General features: G+C 33.2%; 2 protein-coding genes across 2 annotated transcripts; one reads left to right on the forward strand and one right to left on the reverse strand.

Annotated features, from left to right (window-relative positions):
* Positions 1-626: 626 nt before the first annotated feature.
* On the reverse strand, positions 627-6299 carry LOC136220875 (E3 ubiquitin-protein ligase At1g63170). The gene is made up of 5 exons (XM_066008704.1): positions 5511-6299; positions 3681-3800; positions 2751-2883; positions 1792-1953; positions 627-977 (listed from the first exon to the last, which is right to left on the reverse strand). Exons 1-5 carry the CDS (start codon positions 6080-6082, stop codon positions 801-803), a joined length of 1164 nt encoding a protein of 387 aa, XP_065864776.1. The 5' UTR covers positions 6083-6299; the 3' UTR covers positions 627-800.
* A 2128-nt stretch (positions 6300-8427) lies between these two features.
* Positions 8428-9765, forward strand: LOC136220876 (uncharacterized). The gene is made up of 2 exons (XM_066008705.1): positions 8428-8518; positions 8722-9765. The coding sequence occupies exon 2, from the start codon at positions 8751-8753 to the stop codon at positions 9414-9416; it is 666 nt and encodes a 221-aa protein (XP_065864777.1). The 5' UTR covers positions 8428-8518; positions 8722-8750; the 3' UTR covers positions 9417-9765.
* Positions 9766-18960: the final 9195 nt, after the last annotated feature.

An 18960-nucleotide genomic window follows, 5' to 3' on the forward strand; every position in this document is an offset into this window, starting at 1 on the left:
GTCTAGACGGCTAAAAATCATCTAAAGGCCAAAAAAAACGTCCAGAGCGCCTAATCGGAGTGGATTCTCGATTTCGAACGTCTAGACAGTGCCTAAACGGTCCAAACGGCCTTGTTAAACGCGATGCTAGGTAATCCTTATTCTATAGTTGAAATCCTCATTCTATTCTATACCTCTTCACTGTTGCGAGAGGGAATCCATTTTGAGTAAATAGTCACTATAATAATTTTTAACAGAATGACATAGAGCCCATGTTTACAAACTTTTAAATCGCATAGACTGTTTTTGCAAATCGGTAAAACCACAAGGTTTATTTTCGTACTTTTTCCCTTATTTATATAGAAACATTCATACATTTGTATATATATCTTTGCAAACATCAACAATATCATTGAAACAACTCAAAAATGAATTATACTAAAGCAAAAAGAAATCACAACAAAAAAACGCATTTAGGTGCCGCCTAAGCAGTCTAGGCGGCTAAAAATCGTCTAGAGATCAAAAAAACGACCAGATGGACTAATCGGAGCAGATTCTCGATTTCGAAGGCCTAGACAAGGTCCAAGCGGCCTTGTTTTTTAACAGTGATATTTCTAAATGCGATGCTAGGTAATCCTTAGGAACAGTTAAAAGGACCTTTGCTTTATATTTTTTCACACATCTAGTAATAATTCACACATCTCATGTTTTGCTTTATGATTGTGTAACAAATCATGTACATTAATTAAGCACAAACATGCAGCAAAAAGAAGAGGGGAGAAGTTCATAGAAGACCTACCTATAGTTTAAATCCTTATACTCTATACCTCTTCACTACTACTCTGATTGCTTGTTTTAAGAATGTTGAACTTACAGAGAGGGCAAGTTGCATTTATGTAAAGCCATCTTTCTATACATGTGCTGTGGAAATGATGATGGCATGGCAGTTCACGCAGCTCACTTCCATCTTCATATGCACTCAGGCAAATGCAACACTCCTGCAAATATAACATTATTTGAGTATCACAAACAAGTTCATATTATACCATATGAACTAAAAGTTTAGTTAAGGTCCAACGACATTTTTATATTAATCTCGCATGCACCTCACACGTGAATGCCCATCTCACCATTTGTTTTTAATTCGATCAACTAATGGGGTTGCTAGGTTTCGAACTCTTCACTGCTTGGTCTAAGGAGTTCTGATACTATATAAACAAAGTCTTAACTCACCCAAAGAGTATCTCAAACGGAGAAGATTGTCTCACTCATATAAGGAGGCATATAGCTCTCCAATTTAGCAATGTGGGATGTTTTAACACCCCCCCCCCCCCCCCTCGTGCTCAATTCATTTGGTGCGCAACTCTAATATCTGCAAGGCCCAACATTGAACCATGACTCTGATACCATATCATGAACCAAAAGATTAGGCTGATAGTTAAGGCCCAACAATATCTTTAATTAATCTCTGACATATATCACACGAAAACAAGGATATAAATCAATTCCATTTATGATATATATTAAGGTCCGTCGAGAAATTATACCCATGGTTCTTGTTAGAGATTAATATAAGATATATGATTGAGCCTTAACTATCAGCTTGACATGGTATCAAAGCCTCTTGGACCAAACAGTTGATGGTTCGAGTCCTGCCATCACTACTTCAATCGCCAGCCACATTAAACAAGGAGACATTCTGTTATGGAATTTTTAAAGCTAAGCTGTAATCTAAAGCCCCATGGTGGAATGAGAAAGCAAGTTATAATGAAGTGTGATGAGATTTTCTGGAACTAGTTGTGGAAAACTTACAGCATCCTCATGAGAGACATGATGTTCTGTGGGTGTATCAATTTCACATTCAATCATAATCCCTCCAAGGGCTTGAACCTCGCCATCAGTCTTCTCAACCTCCCCTATCCTTCGAAACCTGTACTTGGGCAATTGATCAATTTCTTCCTTTGTTGCTCCTTCCTGTTTTTCAGTTATGAAATCAGGCAAAAATACTAATAACAGAGATCTGGATGCATCATGGTGGTTACTGATGAATGTAGCCTAAAGCAGACACAAAAATTAGATAAATGTAGCCTAAAGCAACTAAATTCATTCCGCGGTAGGCTTATCAATTTCTTATATGACGATGCCATTTATAGAGACAACCTGCCTGACACAATACGACCCCGTTTGACAGGATTATCAATTTCTGACATGACCCCATTTATATCATATGGAATTATATAATACATATAACACGATTATAAAACGATCAGCAAACATGTCCGTTATTGGGTATGGGCAGGAGGGACACTTGTCCAGGGTTCAAGGGATGGAGGGGTCAAAAGTAACATCTTTAGAATAAAAAATATATAAATTAAATCTCAAAAGATGCAAGGTAGATTTAAACAATTGCAAAACACATTCCCAAGGACCCACACATAACCAGTAAACATGGACGTTCTTGGGTATGGGCAGGAGGGGCATTTGTCCAGGGCTCAAGGGATGGAGGGGCCAAAAGTAACATCTTTAAAATAAAAAATATACAAATTAAATCTCAAAAGATGCAATGTAGATCTAGACAATCGCAAAACACATTCACGGTTCAACGGACAGAGGTCCAAAAAGTAATATTTTATTAAAAAAATGTTCTTTTAAGAGCATATTTTATTTAAATATTTTATTCTACACATACCAAGAGCACGTTCCAAAGCAAATGGAGAAAAAATAACAAATTTCCAGGAATTAGACACGAGTATCTGAGAATTGTAACTTACCGGTTCTGACATGGCATATAAGATTCCAATTATACAAGGAAGGCAGCAACAAATAGCAATACCGATTAGACATGCAACAGCAACACAGATAATTACAAAGATCACATCAAAAGCCAGAAAAGTGATACACAGCCTGCAAACAAGCCATTAAACAAGTTACTACACATAATATACAAGCTGACATAACCGGTGTATTGACACACTTGTGGTCAAACCCAAAACTGTTTCTCTATTTATGGTGGATCTGAAACCATTTCCCATTTTGTGGTGTTTTTAGTTCACTCCACCAGTCATTAAGGCGTTCCCAAACATATTTTTTCACATTCAAATTAGTCCACCATGCCTGGTGGCTGTCATGGACCAATTGAACTAAAAGCTCAAGCTGATAGTTAAGGCCTAACTAATCATAGATTTTATATTAATCTCTAACATACCCTCACACGCAAATGCCTCTTGGGTTTGCAGCGTGTACAACAAAGGCCCATCCCACTATGTGTTTTAATTCCACAAATTAATGAGGTTGTCAGTACCCGAATCCTCGACCGTTTGGTCCAAGAGGCTCTGATACTATGTCATGAGTCAGAGATTAATATAAAATATATGATTGGGCCTTAACTATAAGCTCGAGCTTTTAGTTCAAATGGTTCCACGACATGGTATCAGAGCCCCTAGAACCAAACAGGGTTCGAGTCGATGTGTCAGAAATTAATATAAGATCTACGATTGGGCCTTAACTATCAGCTTGAGCTTTTAGTAACCTTTGGCACGCCATTATGACTGGCGGAGTGAACTAAAACACTAGAAAACCAGAAATAGTTCCAAATCCACCATAAATTTTAAAAAAAAAAAATAGTTTAGGAATTGACCACAAATGTGTCAATATCCTGACATAGCCTAAATGACATCAAATAAAAATACATTCAAACGCACCAGTATAGCTGAGGTGAATCACTTGGCACATTTTGGCCACCAGCAGTAACCCAGTAGAATCCAATGATCCACCAAAGAAAGGAAAACATTGTATTAGCAGACTCCAGGTGCTTTACAACACTGCATCAACAAAGCATAATCATTCAAATATGCAAAACTTAAAAAACAACATCTTTAGGAGCTGCATCACTCAATCTTAACCAAACTAAACATCATCAAAGTAAATTGCTGTTTTAGCTACAAATGACTAAGGTGTTAGGATGCAAGTCAACAAGTGTGTGTAAGTTGGTATTGGAAATTCTACAATGGAAAAATATGATAGGATGTAAAAATCGGGACCTATTAACTCCATTATTTTAAGGTTTTGGGTTGGATAGGGTGTTAAATTACATACGTGGCGTACCACCTTTGTCCTATTTCACACTTTGATGTACAATCTTTAATTTTGCACACAAAAGTGGACAAACTTTTGGTGACCTCCCACTAAAGTCCGTAATTATGATTGGTCAACTCGAAGTCAACGTGCCACATCAACAATTTGATCTCTATAAAAATCAAAATTACTGACGTGCCGTGTTGACTTTGCATTGACCAGTCAATTTTTGACTTTTATGGAGGTCAATTTGCTGACGTGGCGCGTCGACCGTTCACAACTACCAGCTGTACACTTTAGTGGGAGGTCAAAATTGAAAGTTGTACACTAAAGTGTGAAATAGGACAAAGGTTATATACCACCTATGTAATTTACGCTTGGATATGTAAAACTCGTGAGTGTACTCCGTCATAATGCTCAAATTTTCCATCTAGTGGCAAAAGCTTTCCGGATTCAAACAAGTGGTATCGGAGCCGATAGTTCAGCTTGGGATGAGCATGATGAAGCAGTTAAAGCTCCCATGGATGCCCACAATGTGGAAAGAAAAGTTATATGGTAACTCAAGGATTAGCACGCGTAATTGCCTAGATGTTCTTATTTGAATGTTGGCCTTGTGGAGTCTGTAATTAACTCTTGGTGATGTTGCACTATTCAAGGCCCAATGTGAAAGAGATTCATACCTATGTGGCAAGGAAACAGAAACTAACACGGACATCGGGGAACAGCATTTCCTAAAAATACATAGCTAGGAAATGGTATTGGAAATGAAACAAAAACACGAAAACGCTAGTTGATATCAGGCTAAATGATATCACATGCAAGACGTCATCACTACCCTTATTACGGCCTAGATCCACTTATAACCAAGGCTTAAAACGGCCCCGACAGGGCAGAATTCATTGATGCGGGCCAAGCCCGTGTAAGCGGCGGCTCATCACCAATAACCAAAGGCTCCGAGTCTCGACACATCAAAGGACCTTCTAGAATCCTACAAGACAAAGGATTCCTCCCATAATCCGAAATCCTAAGCTAATAAGGATTCCTAAGGAGGTGACAATCTTAAACCTAATACGTTAACTACTATCTCTCAACTAGTCTCTTCCAGAAACTGATTTAGATATGGAAGCAAGTTTGACAGACTCCAGCCCTGTCTGACTTGTTTATTGTTTTATAGGCTCAAATAGGATGTCGGAATGTCAGCACGGTAGTAGCATGTGAACAAGTTCAGGTAACCGATTATCACTAGTGAATAAGAGTTTTCATGCAACATAGATTCACACTTGAGCAACTACTTAATTCATCTATGACATTGTTCAAAATTTTGTAAGAGGTCGTCAAATTGAAGTTCAACATCAGCTACTTTTCAGAAATCATAGAAATTACAATGAGAAAGATAAGTTCTGCTTCCAATTATACCAAACATGCTGTTCATAAGAAATAAGAAAACAAAAGCATACCTAGTTTCATCATCATCCCCTCGCTGTTCACCTCTATAATCCACATAATCTCCTCCATCACTTCCCGACGCCGAACTAGAATCTCCACTTCCCCAAACCCCACTAGGTTCCGATCGAACATCAATTCTCCTCCGCCGCCTTTTATACTCCAACACAACACACACAACATGAACCACACACTGCAACCCATACCCAACAATCCACAGTCTCAAAGGCACCTGAGACTCCTCTTTCACGCTCAGCCCCAACACCACAACCGCAATCCCAACAAACGCCAAATTCCACAATACATCAAGCAGAACAATCGGCTTCGAGTAAGCCCAGTCACTTTGTCGCTCCTCAAGCTGCTCCGCCGCGTTTTCTCGTACGCGTACAGATGGCTCCCGCAGCATCATGCGTCGGCCGCTAGCTTGGCGGAGAAGCCGGGCAGCAGCGCCACGGAGATGAGGATGATGACGGCGTAAGAGACGGCGGCTGCGGAGGAGGTGATCGGCAATAGAGTGAGTGAGGAGAGGTGAGGAGTCGAGAGAATCGGAGGATGGAGACGCCATTGAAGGATTTGTAGTCCGCATCTTCTGAGGGGAAAATCGAATTGGAAGTTGAAATTAGAGATGCATTTGGATTAGGTTTTGGTGGATAGAGTTGGGGAAATTTGAAATTGAGGAGGAGAGGGAAGAACGGAGATGGAAGATTTTGGGGTCTGTTTGGTAGTTATGAATTTGGAAGGAAGGGTTTAAAGTTTATTTACAGAGGAAAGGAAGAAACAAGTAAAAGAAAGAAGAGGAAGAAGAAGAAGAAGATGAGATAACAACAGTTGCTGACCTGGTGTTGTATGTTTATTTCTGTACTCGCTTATTTATAGGAACACGTGTCGTCTCTTGTTTATTTTATTTCTAGATAAGGATCAGATCAGTGATTTTCACCTGGTCAGTGACTGAACAAATGAATTTGATCAGTCACCGTTAGATCTAAGTTTGTTAAAATCATATGGTGGAGATTAAAACAATCGTATGGTTTAGATTTGCACCTTCTACATGACATAACGATGTCTATGGATTTTAGGGTAAATTATACTCATGGCCACTGAATTTTACACATTTTAATATTATGGCCACTGAATTTCAATTTTTAATAGTATGGTCATAGCATTTTATATTTTTTTTACATCGGTGGCCACTCAATGTCTCAAAATGACCGTTGACGGTCTCAAAATAAAAAAATCGAAGAGTTAATGATAAGGAACTTTAATTCCTGGAGTCATTTGGGTGTTGTTTGGTTAGGAGAGAATGAATTTTTAGAAAAAAAAAATTCAAAAAATGTGATTTTGAAAAATAAAAAAATATAGTTTCATAGTAAATGTCGTTACAATGTTAAAATGGGTAATATTCAGTGAGAAATAATATTTAGTGAAATATTTTCCTCTCTAACAACGCTATAATCGGCAATTAATCCATCTAAAAGACCGTTTAAAAATAATGCATTGCAGTGCTCTTTTTTTAGTTATGGTCTGTTGAAACCGATGAATGAATCACAAGTTTCAAAAATTGTAAACACCCCGACTATTTAATAATCGGTGTCAGTATCATTGAAATTTGAAAAGGTTGAGACTGGTTATTAAATAACTGGTGTCAATAATTTCGATTTTCAAAAAACTAAGACCGGTTATTGGATATAACCGGTGGTGTCAGTTAGGCACAGGAGATTCGCACGTGAAGCCTCTACAGTCTACTCCCTACATAGGAGCAGAAGCGGAAGGACTAAAATGTTAGTTTGTCTCTTCTAATTGGAATTGTTAAAAATATTAGGATTTTGCTCCCATTTGGAGGCTTTTGAGGATTTAATCCTACATCAGATTTGGATTTAGCATATTGTTCATTGTGGGGCTTCTACTAACCCAGGGCGAAACCGGTAGGATCTCTACCGATTTCATTTTGCAAAGAAACCGGTACAAATCATACGTGCGTCATTTTATCAGTAACAAATCATAAACATATATTGAGATGTGAAAAAAAATATATTGTCTTTTGTATGAATTGGACAAAAAAAATTAAAAAATTCACTGAATTTATAAATATTAATCTTCAATTTTATTATTAAATTATAAAAACAATGAAATCTTTTTGTAGAACTAACTGGTATGCAATTGGTGCAGAATAAGGAACAAAATATCTGTATTTTATAATAGCATATGAAATTGACTCAAATTATCAACGTTAGATGTAAAATTACTCTTGACTACCAATGTTAAGAATAAAATTGCACTATTATAGAAGTTAGGGATAAAATTGCTCCTGACACAAAACGTTAGGAATATTTTTGCACTCTAACCCATATACATTCATTCTACCTTGGGTAAATTACACCCATGGCCATTGGACTTTACCCATTTTCACATTATAGCCACTGAACTTCATTTTTTCCCAGTATGATCACTGAACTTTACACTTTTTAACACCGGTGGCAGCTCAATTTTGACTAACTTCTCAAAATGACCTTTAACGATAGTTAACGACCTCAAAATGAAAATATTCAAGAATTAAAGTTGTTCAGAACGACATTTACCATGAAACCACATTTTTTATTTTCGAAAATCACATTTTTTGGAGCTTTCTCTCTCTAACAATTCACTTTCTCTCTCCTAACCAAACAACACCTAAATGACCTCAAAACGAAAATTTTCAAGAATTAAAGTTCCTTAGAATATTATTAATGCTTTGGATTTTTTATTTTTAGCTGTCAACGATCATTTTGAGGCGTTGAGTGACCACCGGTGTTAAAAACTGAAAATTCAGTGGTCAAACCGGGAAGAAATGAAGTTCAGTGGCCATAATGTAAAAATGGGTAAAGTTCAGTGGCCATGGGTGTAATTTACCCATTCTACCTTTGATTACAAAAGGTTCTAAAAAAGTTGTTCCCATTTTTCCTCTATGGAACTATAGATAGGCGTCGTTCACTTTACCATTGAGTTCAGAAGTCAGAGCTTCTCGCCGTCCGTCCGTCCGTTTCCGGTAAGAATCTCTTCTTTTTGCATCGTTCTTTTCTCTCAATTTCATTTAGCTAGTCATTTGTTGTGGAATCGAGTCTTAAAATCTAGGTTTATACAGGATACGATCAAACCTGCTTTAGGTTTCAATTAATTTCTAGAAAAATTAGGGGTTTCTTTTAGGGTTTTTAATTCAGTGAGCTGATAATGCCATTTGCTTTTTCTCAGAATCATAGGTTCACAAATAAATTATAATCATGAAAGGAGGAAGAATTTCAGAAGGAGTTAGCCAGATACAGATTCAGGCTTCATTTTCTGATCTTCCAAAGGATATTCTGGTGAATATCCTACTTCGGCTGTCGAGTAGTAAGAAGATTTTTGTGTGCAAATGTGTGTGCAAAACATGGTGTGATCTAATTTCAGAGCCTGAATTTGCCAAGCATATTAATGTAGTTAAAGAAGAGCTTTATCCTCATTTTGGTTCTAATTCTGGTTGTATTTCTAGTTCTAATTCTGAAACTGATTTTCACATAGAGTCCGAAGAAACTGATATAGTTGAAAAAGATGATATAATTGAAGAAGATGATGTAGTTGGAGAAGAGGAGATAGATGGGGAAGAAGATGTAGTTGGAGAAGAGGAGATAGTTGAGGAAGATGATTTAGTTGGAGAAGAGGAGATAGATGAAGAAGATGATGTAGTTGAAGAAGAGGAGATAGTTGAAGAAGATGATGTGGTTGGAGAAGAGCTTTATCCTATTTCTGATCCCGATCCCGAACCCGAACCTACTTCTGATTCTGAAGATAATGATGTAGATGAAGTAGATGATGTAGTTGAAGAAGATGACATTGATGAAGAAGATGATGATAGTTCTGATTCTGATCCCGATTCCGATTCCAGTTACGATTCTGATTCTTACATATGATTATGAAGATAGGAAGATGACACAAGAACATTGTAGGTAATTTTGAACTTTGTAGGTATGTTCTGATTCTTACATATGATTATGAAGATAGGAAAGATGACACAAGAACATTGTAGGTAATTTTGAACTCTGTAGGTATGTTATATGATGTTAGCAGATCCTGAATCATTTTGGGACTAAGGTAATTTTGAACACCGTATGATTTTACGGTTTCGTATGACAGTTCATGTTAGCCGATCCCAGATTATTTCGGGACTAGCTTTTGTTGCTGTGGTTGAAGGTATGTTCTATGAATGTAAGTTTAACAAATCTAATTTGTGTGGTTTTTAATGTAATTTTAGTTGATACAGTGAGATGTCATTTTCTATAATATTTGGTTTTGCATGGACTATTATTATTAGGGTAATTAATTTATTAGTCCCTATATTTTGACAAAACACACTGTTAGTTCTTGTATTTTCAAAAACACATGGTAAGGTCCCTGACCTTTTTTCTCAGTGAACTGTTTAGTCCTTCCGTCCGTTTGTTAGATTTTTTACCGTTTATGACTTCGGAAATGACTAAATTATCCTTTACTATTTACCTTCAAACTTCAGAAGAGGAAATCCAATTTAAAAGAAGAAGCTATTTGTGTGGAGAACAAGAAAAAAAATAGACTCAATGCTTACAAATTTGAACAATTAAGAAGAAAATCAAGAAGAAGAACACTCAAATTTGATTTCAGATGCATTAGAGTTTAAAGGAAAGGAAAATAAAGGAAACGAAGAACGCAAATCCAAATTGACTAACAGAATCTTCATGAGAGTCAAACGGCATGGACTAAACAGTTCACTGAGAAAAATGTTAGGGACTAAACAGTTCACCGAGAAAAACGTTAGAGACTTTACCGTGTTTTTTTTTTAAATATAGGGACTAAACAATGTGTTTTGTCAAAATAGAGGTACTAATAAATTAATTACCCTTATTATTATTACTATTATTATTTTGGGTGAGGGAATCCAATTTATCGGCTCAGAGTTGTACGTTTTTCAATTAAAGTTTGTTGCATAGTGTGTGTACACTAAGAATCAAATTCGAAATCTTTAGTTTAATGAATTTTAGATTCTATACACTTTCGAAATACTGGAACGTCTTTAGTTGGAACTGATATAATTTTTCCTTATCCAAACCCGACACATTGATCATAAGTCGTGCAGTTCCAACCTATTAATAAGTCATGTCCATGACCCCTCTCTTGTAAATGTTTTATAATTTGAAAAGAGGTTTATAATGTTAAGTCCAAGTACAACTCACGTAACATTAACAAAGAGTGAGATGAAGAGAAACACCATTTACGTATGAACTTTCAGCTTTGAAGAATCTTGACAATTGATTATCATCTGAAGCTCTGCAATTTAGTGACAAGGACATTTTGTGGCCTTCTTCTGCTTTTCTCGTATTCCTATTCTCGTTATTGCTTTTGAGAATATCCACGGAGATTGATAACCAGGTATCTGACCATTGTCCAAGTGTCCAAACGTCTTGATAATCTTTCTTGGTCAGACATCCGGAGATCAGACATGAACGGAGTCCGGTGAACCCGCTGGTGATTTAGGAAGGATCGAAGAATACGGACTAGTTAGGAGATAACAGATAATGTACCGTATCTTGTGTCTATAACTGTCTATATATATAGGGTCTTTTAGATTGAGGCCCTTACTAACTAGGGATCCTTATGAGTTGAGGATGTTTGTGTTCCGTAAAGAATCCTTTATCATGTGGAGTTCTAGTGTTTCTCGAATCCTTTGCTTTTAAGGATATCCATGGAGATGATATAATAAGGATAAGGCTTTGTTATTGTTTGTTTATTTACTCTTTTGAAGAATCTTGACAATTGATCATCATCCGAAGCTTTACCACTAACGTCTAAAATGGTCCAATTTTACTTCTAATGTTGGCAGTCAGGAGCAATTTTACCCCTAACATCTAAAATGGTTCAATTTTACCCCTAACGTTGGCAGTGAAGAGCAATTTTACTCCTAATATTGGCAAGTTGGGTCAATTTTAGACATTATTATAAAACACAGATATTTTGTTTCCTTATTCAGCACCAATTGCATATAAGTTCGTTTAAAAAAAATCATATTTTGAATTTTTTTGTCCAACTCCTATAATAGACAATATATTTAATTTTTTTTTTCACATCTAATCATATGTTTATGATATGTTATTAATCGCATGACAAGATTCATATGAGAAGACAGTTTGATGAATTATTTTTCAAATTGACCCAACTTGATAATTTGAGAGGTAAAATTGCCCTTGGCTGCCAACGTTAGGGGTAAAATTGCTCCTAGTTGTAAACATTAAGAGTATTTTTGCACTTTATCCCTATAATTATCTCACTGATAAATTTCGTGCTGGTCATATGTGATCTGACACTGAAATTATTGGGTTCAAATGAAAATCTTTAAAAAAATTTTGGTATGGGTTTGATTACATTTTGATAATTTAATTGATTTTGTTATCCATCTTGCAAATTTGTTTTACAGTTTGTTTTTAATTGAATCAATTTTTAGAGAAAAACACAAAAATAAATTACGTGGTTTCACTCGTTTTCACTAACCGGATTGAATAATAATATCTTCTGTCCAGATCCAACATAACCGCAACTTTCGATGTACGGGCTCGAGACGGGCTGGGTTCGAGCAAAAAATATAAATCCCAGAACCAATCCAACCCGTTCACACTATTTTAAAAAATAAAATCTATAAGAAAATAAAATAAATAAAACTCAAATTTGTTTCCTATTCTACAAATTTATAAAATCATATGTCTAAGGGAAAAAAAATTTATAATAATTTATTTTCTATTCTACAAAACCAGCACAGAAAAAAAAAAACAGCAAATAACTCAACAAACTTATTAACAAATCCTGGACTTATATAGAAGCTCTAATATAATTTGAATATTTTTGTGTTTAAAAAAAATTTTAAAAATTAATATTGGATATAAAATTTATTAAACTAAAATTATTATTAAAACTCTGGCCAGGTCAGGTTAGGCTTGGGTTTTGAGATAAATCTCAAGCCCAATTCACTTTGTATTCGGGGCTAAACGGGCTTGGACCGGACCGAGCTTATTACAAAATATATATGTCCAAACCCAGTTTTTGAATAGCGGGTTTGGACGGGATGAACGGGCCAAAGGATTTTTGGACAGGTCTACTTTTTAACATCAGTGACCACTTAACTTTAACTAACTCCTAAAAATGACCGTTAACGATTTGAAAATGAAAATATTTAAGAATTAAAGTTGTTCAGAATGATATTTACCATAAAACCATATTTTTTATTTTCCAAAATCACCCTTTTTGAAGCTTTCTCTTTTTAAAAATTCACTCTTTCCTAACACATAATTAACCTCAACAAAAAATTTCAAGAATTAAAGTTCTTTAGAATAATATCATTAACTCTTCGAGTTTTTTATTTTCAGGCCGTCAACGGTTATTTTGAGGCGTTGAGTGGCCACTGATGTTAAAAAATGTAAAATTCAGTGATCATACTGTTAAAATTTGAAGTTCTGTGACCACGATATTAAAATTGATAAAGTTTAGTGGTCATGAATGTAATTTACCCCTCAAGATCTTATACGAAAATGCTAATATCAATCCTCCTAACTACTTCACTTTCTAACAATAATATTTATTTTTAGAAATCTTCTAGTGATGGATAGTATAAAAAAAAATGGGTAAATTACATCCATGGCTATTGATACACTTTTTAATACCGGTGGTCATTCAACGTCTCAAAACGACCACTGACTGTCTAAAAATAAAAAATTCAAAGAGTTAATGATATTCTAAGAAACTTTAATTCTCGAAAATTTTCGTTTCGAGGTCATTTAGGTGTTGTTTGGTTAGAAGAGAGAAAGTGAATTTTTAGAAAGAGGAAGCTCCAGAAGAGTTGATTTTGGAAAATAAAAAATGTGGTTTCATAGTAAAAGTCATTCTCAACAACTTTAATTCTTAAATATTTTTATTTTGAAGTTATTAAATAACGTTCATTTTGAGGACTTGGTTAAAGTTAAGTGGCGCCGGTTTAAAAAGCGTAAAGTTTAATGGTTATACCGTTAAGAATTGAAGTTTAGTGGCCACAATATAAAAATGGAAAAGTTCAGTGACCATGGGTGTAATTTACACATAAAAAATAGAAAGACATAAGAGGGGTAAATTACACTCATGGCCACTGAACTTCATTTCTTCCCGGTATGGTCACTGAACTTTACACTTTTTAACACCGGTAGCCACTCAATTTTAACTAATTTCTCAAAATGAACGTTAACGATCTTTAACGACCTCAAAATGAAAATATTCAAGAATTAAAGTTGTTCATAACGACATTTACCATGAAACCAAATTTTTTATTTTCGAAAATCACATTTTTTGGAGCTTTCTCTCTCTAAAAATTCACTTTCTCTCTCCTAACCAAACAACACCTAAATGACCTCAAAACGAAAATTTTCAAGAATTAAAGTTCCTTAGAATATCATTAACACTTTGGATTTTTTATTTTTAGCCGCCAATGGTCGTTTTGAGACGTTAAGTGGTCACTGGTGTTAAAAAGTATAAAGTTCAGTGGCTATACTGGGAAGAAATGAAATTCAGTGGCCATAATGTGACATAGGTAACGTTCAGTGGCCATGGGTGTAATTTACCCCAACTTCAATAGAAAATGTAAATATCAAAATTAAAAAGAAAATAAAAAAGGTAAATATCAAAATTGAAATTTGAGAAAAAAACACGAAAAAAAAAAGAAATGGCACCAACCAGGAATCGAACCCTAGTCTCTGCAATACAATACCAAGGCACCATCGATCCACTAGACCACTGGTGTTTCTTGTAGATTAAACGGACATTTAATATTTATACTTTAGAAACATACATTTATCCAACTTAATTAGCTTATTATCCCAATTTATACTAGATTAATTGCATAATGAATTGTAATGTTTTCAGTTCGGACTAGTTGAACCGAGAATGAGCCAGATTTTTTCGATCCGAGATTTTATGAGTTTATGTATCTTCAATGATCCGACTGGAATTTGTTGGATTCTCTTTAAAATAGAAATAAAATAAATAGTAGAAATAATAAAATTAGAGGCTCGACATCTCCACTTTGTTTATATTTTTATCAGATAAGATACAAAAATATTTTTAACGTTTACAACCAAAAATAATTTTACCTCTAACGTTTAAATTTGTGCAATTTCAATGCTAAGATTGGCAGTCAAGTTCAATTTTACTCCCAACGTTATCAAGTTGAGTCAATTTAAGAAATAATTCATCAAACCGTCTTCTATGTCATGAATATTGTCATCTATACTTTACATATGAGTCATTTTTATCACTAATTAGTAACATATCTGAAACATGTGATTAGACGTGAAAAAAATAAAAAAAAATATTGTCTATTGTACGAATTGGACAAAAAAAAAATCGCCGAATTTATAAATATTAATCTTCAATTCCATTATTAAATCACAGAAAATATAAAATCTTTTTTTTTAAACAATTAATATGAAATTGGTGCAAATAAGAAACACAATATCTGTGTTTTATAATAATGTCTAAAATTGACACAAATTGCCGACGTTTGGAGTAAAATTGCTCTTGGCTGCCAACTTTAAGAGTAAAATTGTTCCTGGCTACCAATGTTAATGGCTGTCGTCAAGAATTATGAGACGTCAATGATTGTTTTGAGGCGTTGAATGACTACCAATATTAAAAATTAAGTTATTGCATTTAAGATTATTAACATGTAAAAAAATTGTGTCTAATAGAAAAAATTGGATTTAGGAACGGTCTAATAGGCCAAAAAAATTAGAAATTTAAATTTTAAAAAATACCTTACAGACCAAAAAAAATTAGATATTTAGATTCAGTGAAAGCCTAATAGACTGAAAAATTAGAATTTTCGATTTAGAGAGGACGTAACAGAAAAAAAATGGAATTTTGGATTTAGAGAGTACTTAACAAGATAACAACTGAACTTTAATTCTTAACGGTATGATCACTGAACTTTACATTTTTTTAACACCGGTGACCAATTAACTTTAACTAACTCCTCAAAATGACCGTTAACGATCTCAAAATTAAAATATTCAAGAATTAAAATTGTTCAGAATAAAATTTATCATGAAACTACATTTTTTATTTTCCAAAATCACATTTATTAGAGTTTTCTTTCTCTAAAAATTCACTCTTTATTTTCTAACTAAACAACACCTAAATGACCTCAAAACGAAAATTTTGAAGAATTAAAATTCCATAGAATACTATTAACTCTTTGAACTTTTTATTTTGAGGCCATCAACAGTTGTTTTGAAGCATTGAGTGACCACCGATGTTAAAAAGTGTAAAATTTAGTGGTCATACCGTCAAAAATTGAAGTTCAGTGGCTGTGAGTGTAATTTACCCTTAAAAAAAATAGAAAGTCGGAAGACTTAGCAGCCCCATTTTTAATAAAAAATGTAAATATCAAAATTGAAAAGAAAATAGAAAATGTAAATATAAAAAAGAAAATAGAAAACGTAAATATAAAAAGTGGAGTTTGAGAAAAAAAGAAAAAAAGAAAAAAAAAACCACCAGGTGGGGAATTGATACACGGATCTGTGCCATAGTGTCCTGAGACACAGCACCACTGTTCCACTAGACCACTGGTGGGAGATGAGGATTAAATGCCCATTTAATATTTATACTAGCAAACATTTATCCAACTTAATTAGTTGATCCGACAATTTGAAACGCGAATCAGCTAGATTTTCAATATGAGTTTATATATATCTTTATTGATCGGATTAAAATTTGCTGGGTTTTATTTTAAATAAAAATAAAATAAATAGTAGAAATAATAAAATTAGAGGCTTTATATTTTTATTTCGTTTCTATTTTTATCGGATAAGGTGCAAACAATACTCTTAACGTTAAAATCAGGAGCAATTTTACCCCTAACGTTACCAAGTTCAGTCAATTTGAGAAGTAATTCATCAAACTGTTTTCTCGGTCATGAATCTTGTCATCTATAGTTCACATGTGAGTCATTTTTATGACTAATTAGTAACAGATCCGAAACATACGATTAGACGTGAATTTTTTTCAAAATCTAATTAAAAAATATACTGTCTATTGTACGAATTTGATAAAAGAATTTCAAAAAAATTCACCGAATTTATAAATTATGAGTATTTTTGCACCTTACCCCTATATTTTTTTTTTATTGAGATTCAATTTACCCTAACCTCTAAAATGGTACAATTTAAACCACAACATTAGCAATCAAGAACAATTTTATCTCTAACGTTGTCAAATTGCATCAATTTGAGAAATAATTTATCAAAATGTCGTCTTGATCATGAATCTTGTCATTTATACTTTCCATGTGAGTCATTTGATCACTTATTAGTCACATATCATAAATATATGATTAGACGTAAAAACAATTTAAAAAATATAGTGTTTTGTACAAGTTGGACAAAAAAAATCCAAAATATTTTATAGAATTTAGAAATATTAATCTTCAATTCTATTATTAAATCATAAAAAATATATTTTTTTTAAACAAACTGATATGCAATTGGTGAAAAATAAAGAACAAAAAATGTGTTTTATAATAATGTCTTCAATTGATCTAATTTGATAACGTTAGGGGTAAATTTGCTCTTGGCTACCAACGTTAGGGGTGAAATTGCATCATTTTAGACGTTAACGATAAAACTACTCTCGCTGTAAATATTAAGAGTAATTTTACACTTTATTTTTTTATATTAAAAAAATAGAAAGAAATAAGAGCTTAGTCTGATTTTTACAACTTGAATAGAAAATATATATATATTTTTGAATCATATATAATGCTGCTGTATAAGGGATTTGAACCTGGCACTCCTCAACTACACTTCACATTGCTTACCACTGAACCATTTGCTTTCCTTGTGTATATTGTCACGTGCTGTTTAATATACCAGTGCCTTTTAGCTTCTATTGTTTAATATTTGACGCATGCACTTGTTAATATCGATTAAATATGCAAAATAATGAATTATTAATAGAAAAAATAAATTTGCATAATATGAATTATTAATAGAAAAAAATGCATATAATAATGAATTACTAATAGAAAAAAATCCAAGAATATGCTCTAATTTCTTATTTATTTTATTCCTTTATATTTTTGTAATTTATGTTATATAAGAAAATATATTTTTTAAAACATATGTTAGAACATATATTTTAACTTTTAAAACACGAACTATGAAGTTTAGAACGTACGGCATATTTTTTAAAACATACGTTATGTTTTTTTAGAACATGCGTTATGTTTTTTCGAACATGAGTTATAAATTATATTATAGAACAAATGAAAAAACGATCCAGATATGTACTGATTGTTTTAGAACATTATACTTAATTTTTGGAACACAAACTATATATTTTTTAAAACAAACGTTAGAACATATATTTTAACTTTTAAAACACGAACTATGAAGTTTAAAACGTACGACATATTTTTTTAGAACATACGTTATGTTTTTTTAGAACATGCGTTATGTTTTTTCTACCCTCTGTCGGATTGGTGGAGCTGAATTTAGGACCTTGTCTCGGTTATCACACTTCCGCTCGGTTACAACGAACCGGCGGAAGGCGAGAGCGAGAGAAGAGAACTTGCTCACGTTTTCCAGGCCCTGGAGCGACTCCTGTGATTACCAAAACAAAGAAAAGGATAGGTTTTTCAAATCCTTCGCCCGAGTAGAAGCCAATTCCCCTAGTTCAGACACTCTTTCTTGGGAAAGGTTTCCGATCAGCGAGCACCTGTTAGTTATGTTTTTCGAACATGAGTTATAAATTATATTATAGAACAAATGAAAAAACGATTCAGATATTTACCGATTTTTTTAGAACATTATACTTAATTTTTGGAACAGAAACTATATATTTTTTTAAAACAAACTTTAGAACATATATGTTAACTTTTAAAACACGAACTATGAAGTTTAGAACGTACGACATATTTTTTAGAACATACGTTATGTTTTTTAGAACATGTGTTATGTTTTTTAGAACATGTGTTATGTTTTTTCGAACATGAGTTATAAATTATATTATAGAACAAAGAAAAAACGATCGAGATATCTACTAATTTTTTCGAACATTATACTTAATTTTTGGAACACAAAATATAAACTTTAGAACATACGTTATGTTTTTTAGAACATACGGTATGTTATTTAGAATATGTGTTATAAATTATATTATTGAACAAATGCAAAAATGGTATATATATTTATTATTTTTTTAAAACACTATATTTAATTTTTAGAACACAAATTATAAAGTTTAAAACATATGTAACAATATTTAGAACATCGTCCTTAACATTTTAAAATATAAATTACAAAAATATAGAGGAATTAAATAAATAAGAAATTAGAGTATGTTCTTGGATTTTTTTTTTCTATTAATAATTCATTATTATGCACATTTCTTTTTTTTCTATTAATAATTTATTAT

The sequence above is a fragment of the Euphorbia lathyris genome, chromosome 2 (assembly GCF_963576675.1).
Source record: "Euphorbia lathyris chromosome 2, ddEupLath1.1, whole genome shotgun sequence".
Taxonomy (NCBI): Eukaryota; Viridiplantae; Streptophyta; class Magnoliopsida; order Malpighiales; family Euphorbiaceae; genus Euphorbia; species Euphorbia lathyris.

Coding starts and splice junctions, on each gene's coding strand:
- LOC136220876 (XM_066008705.1), top strand. CDS start 8,751: ATGAAAGGAGGAAGAATTTCAGAAGGAGTTAGCCAGATACAGATTCAG.
- LOC136220875 (XM_066008704.1), bottom strand. CDS start 6,082: ATGCGGACTACAAATCCTTCAATGGCGTCTCCATCCTCCGATTCTCTC. Junction 2,884..3,680: donor GATTCACCTCAGCTATACTG/GTGCGTTTGAAT, acceptor GCTTGTTTGCAG/GCTGTGTATCACTTTTCTGG. Junction 978..1,791: donor ATGTCTCTCATGAGGATGCT/GTAAGTTTTCCA, acceptor TTATATTTGCAG/GAGTGTTGCATTTGCCTGAG.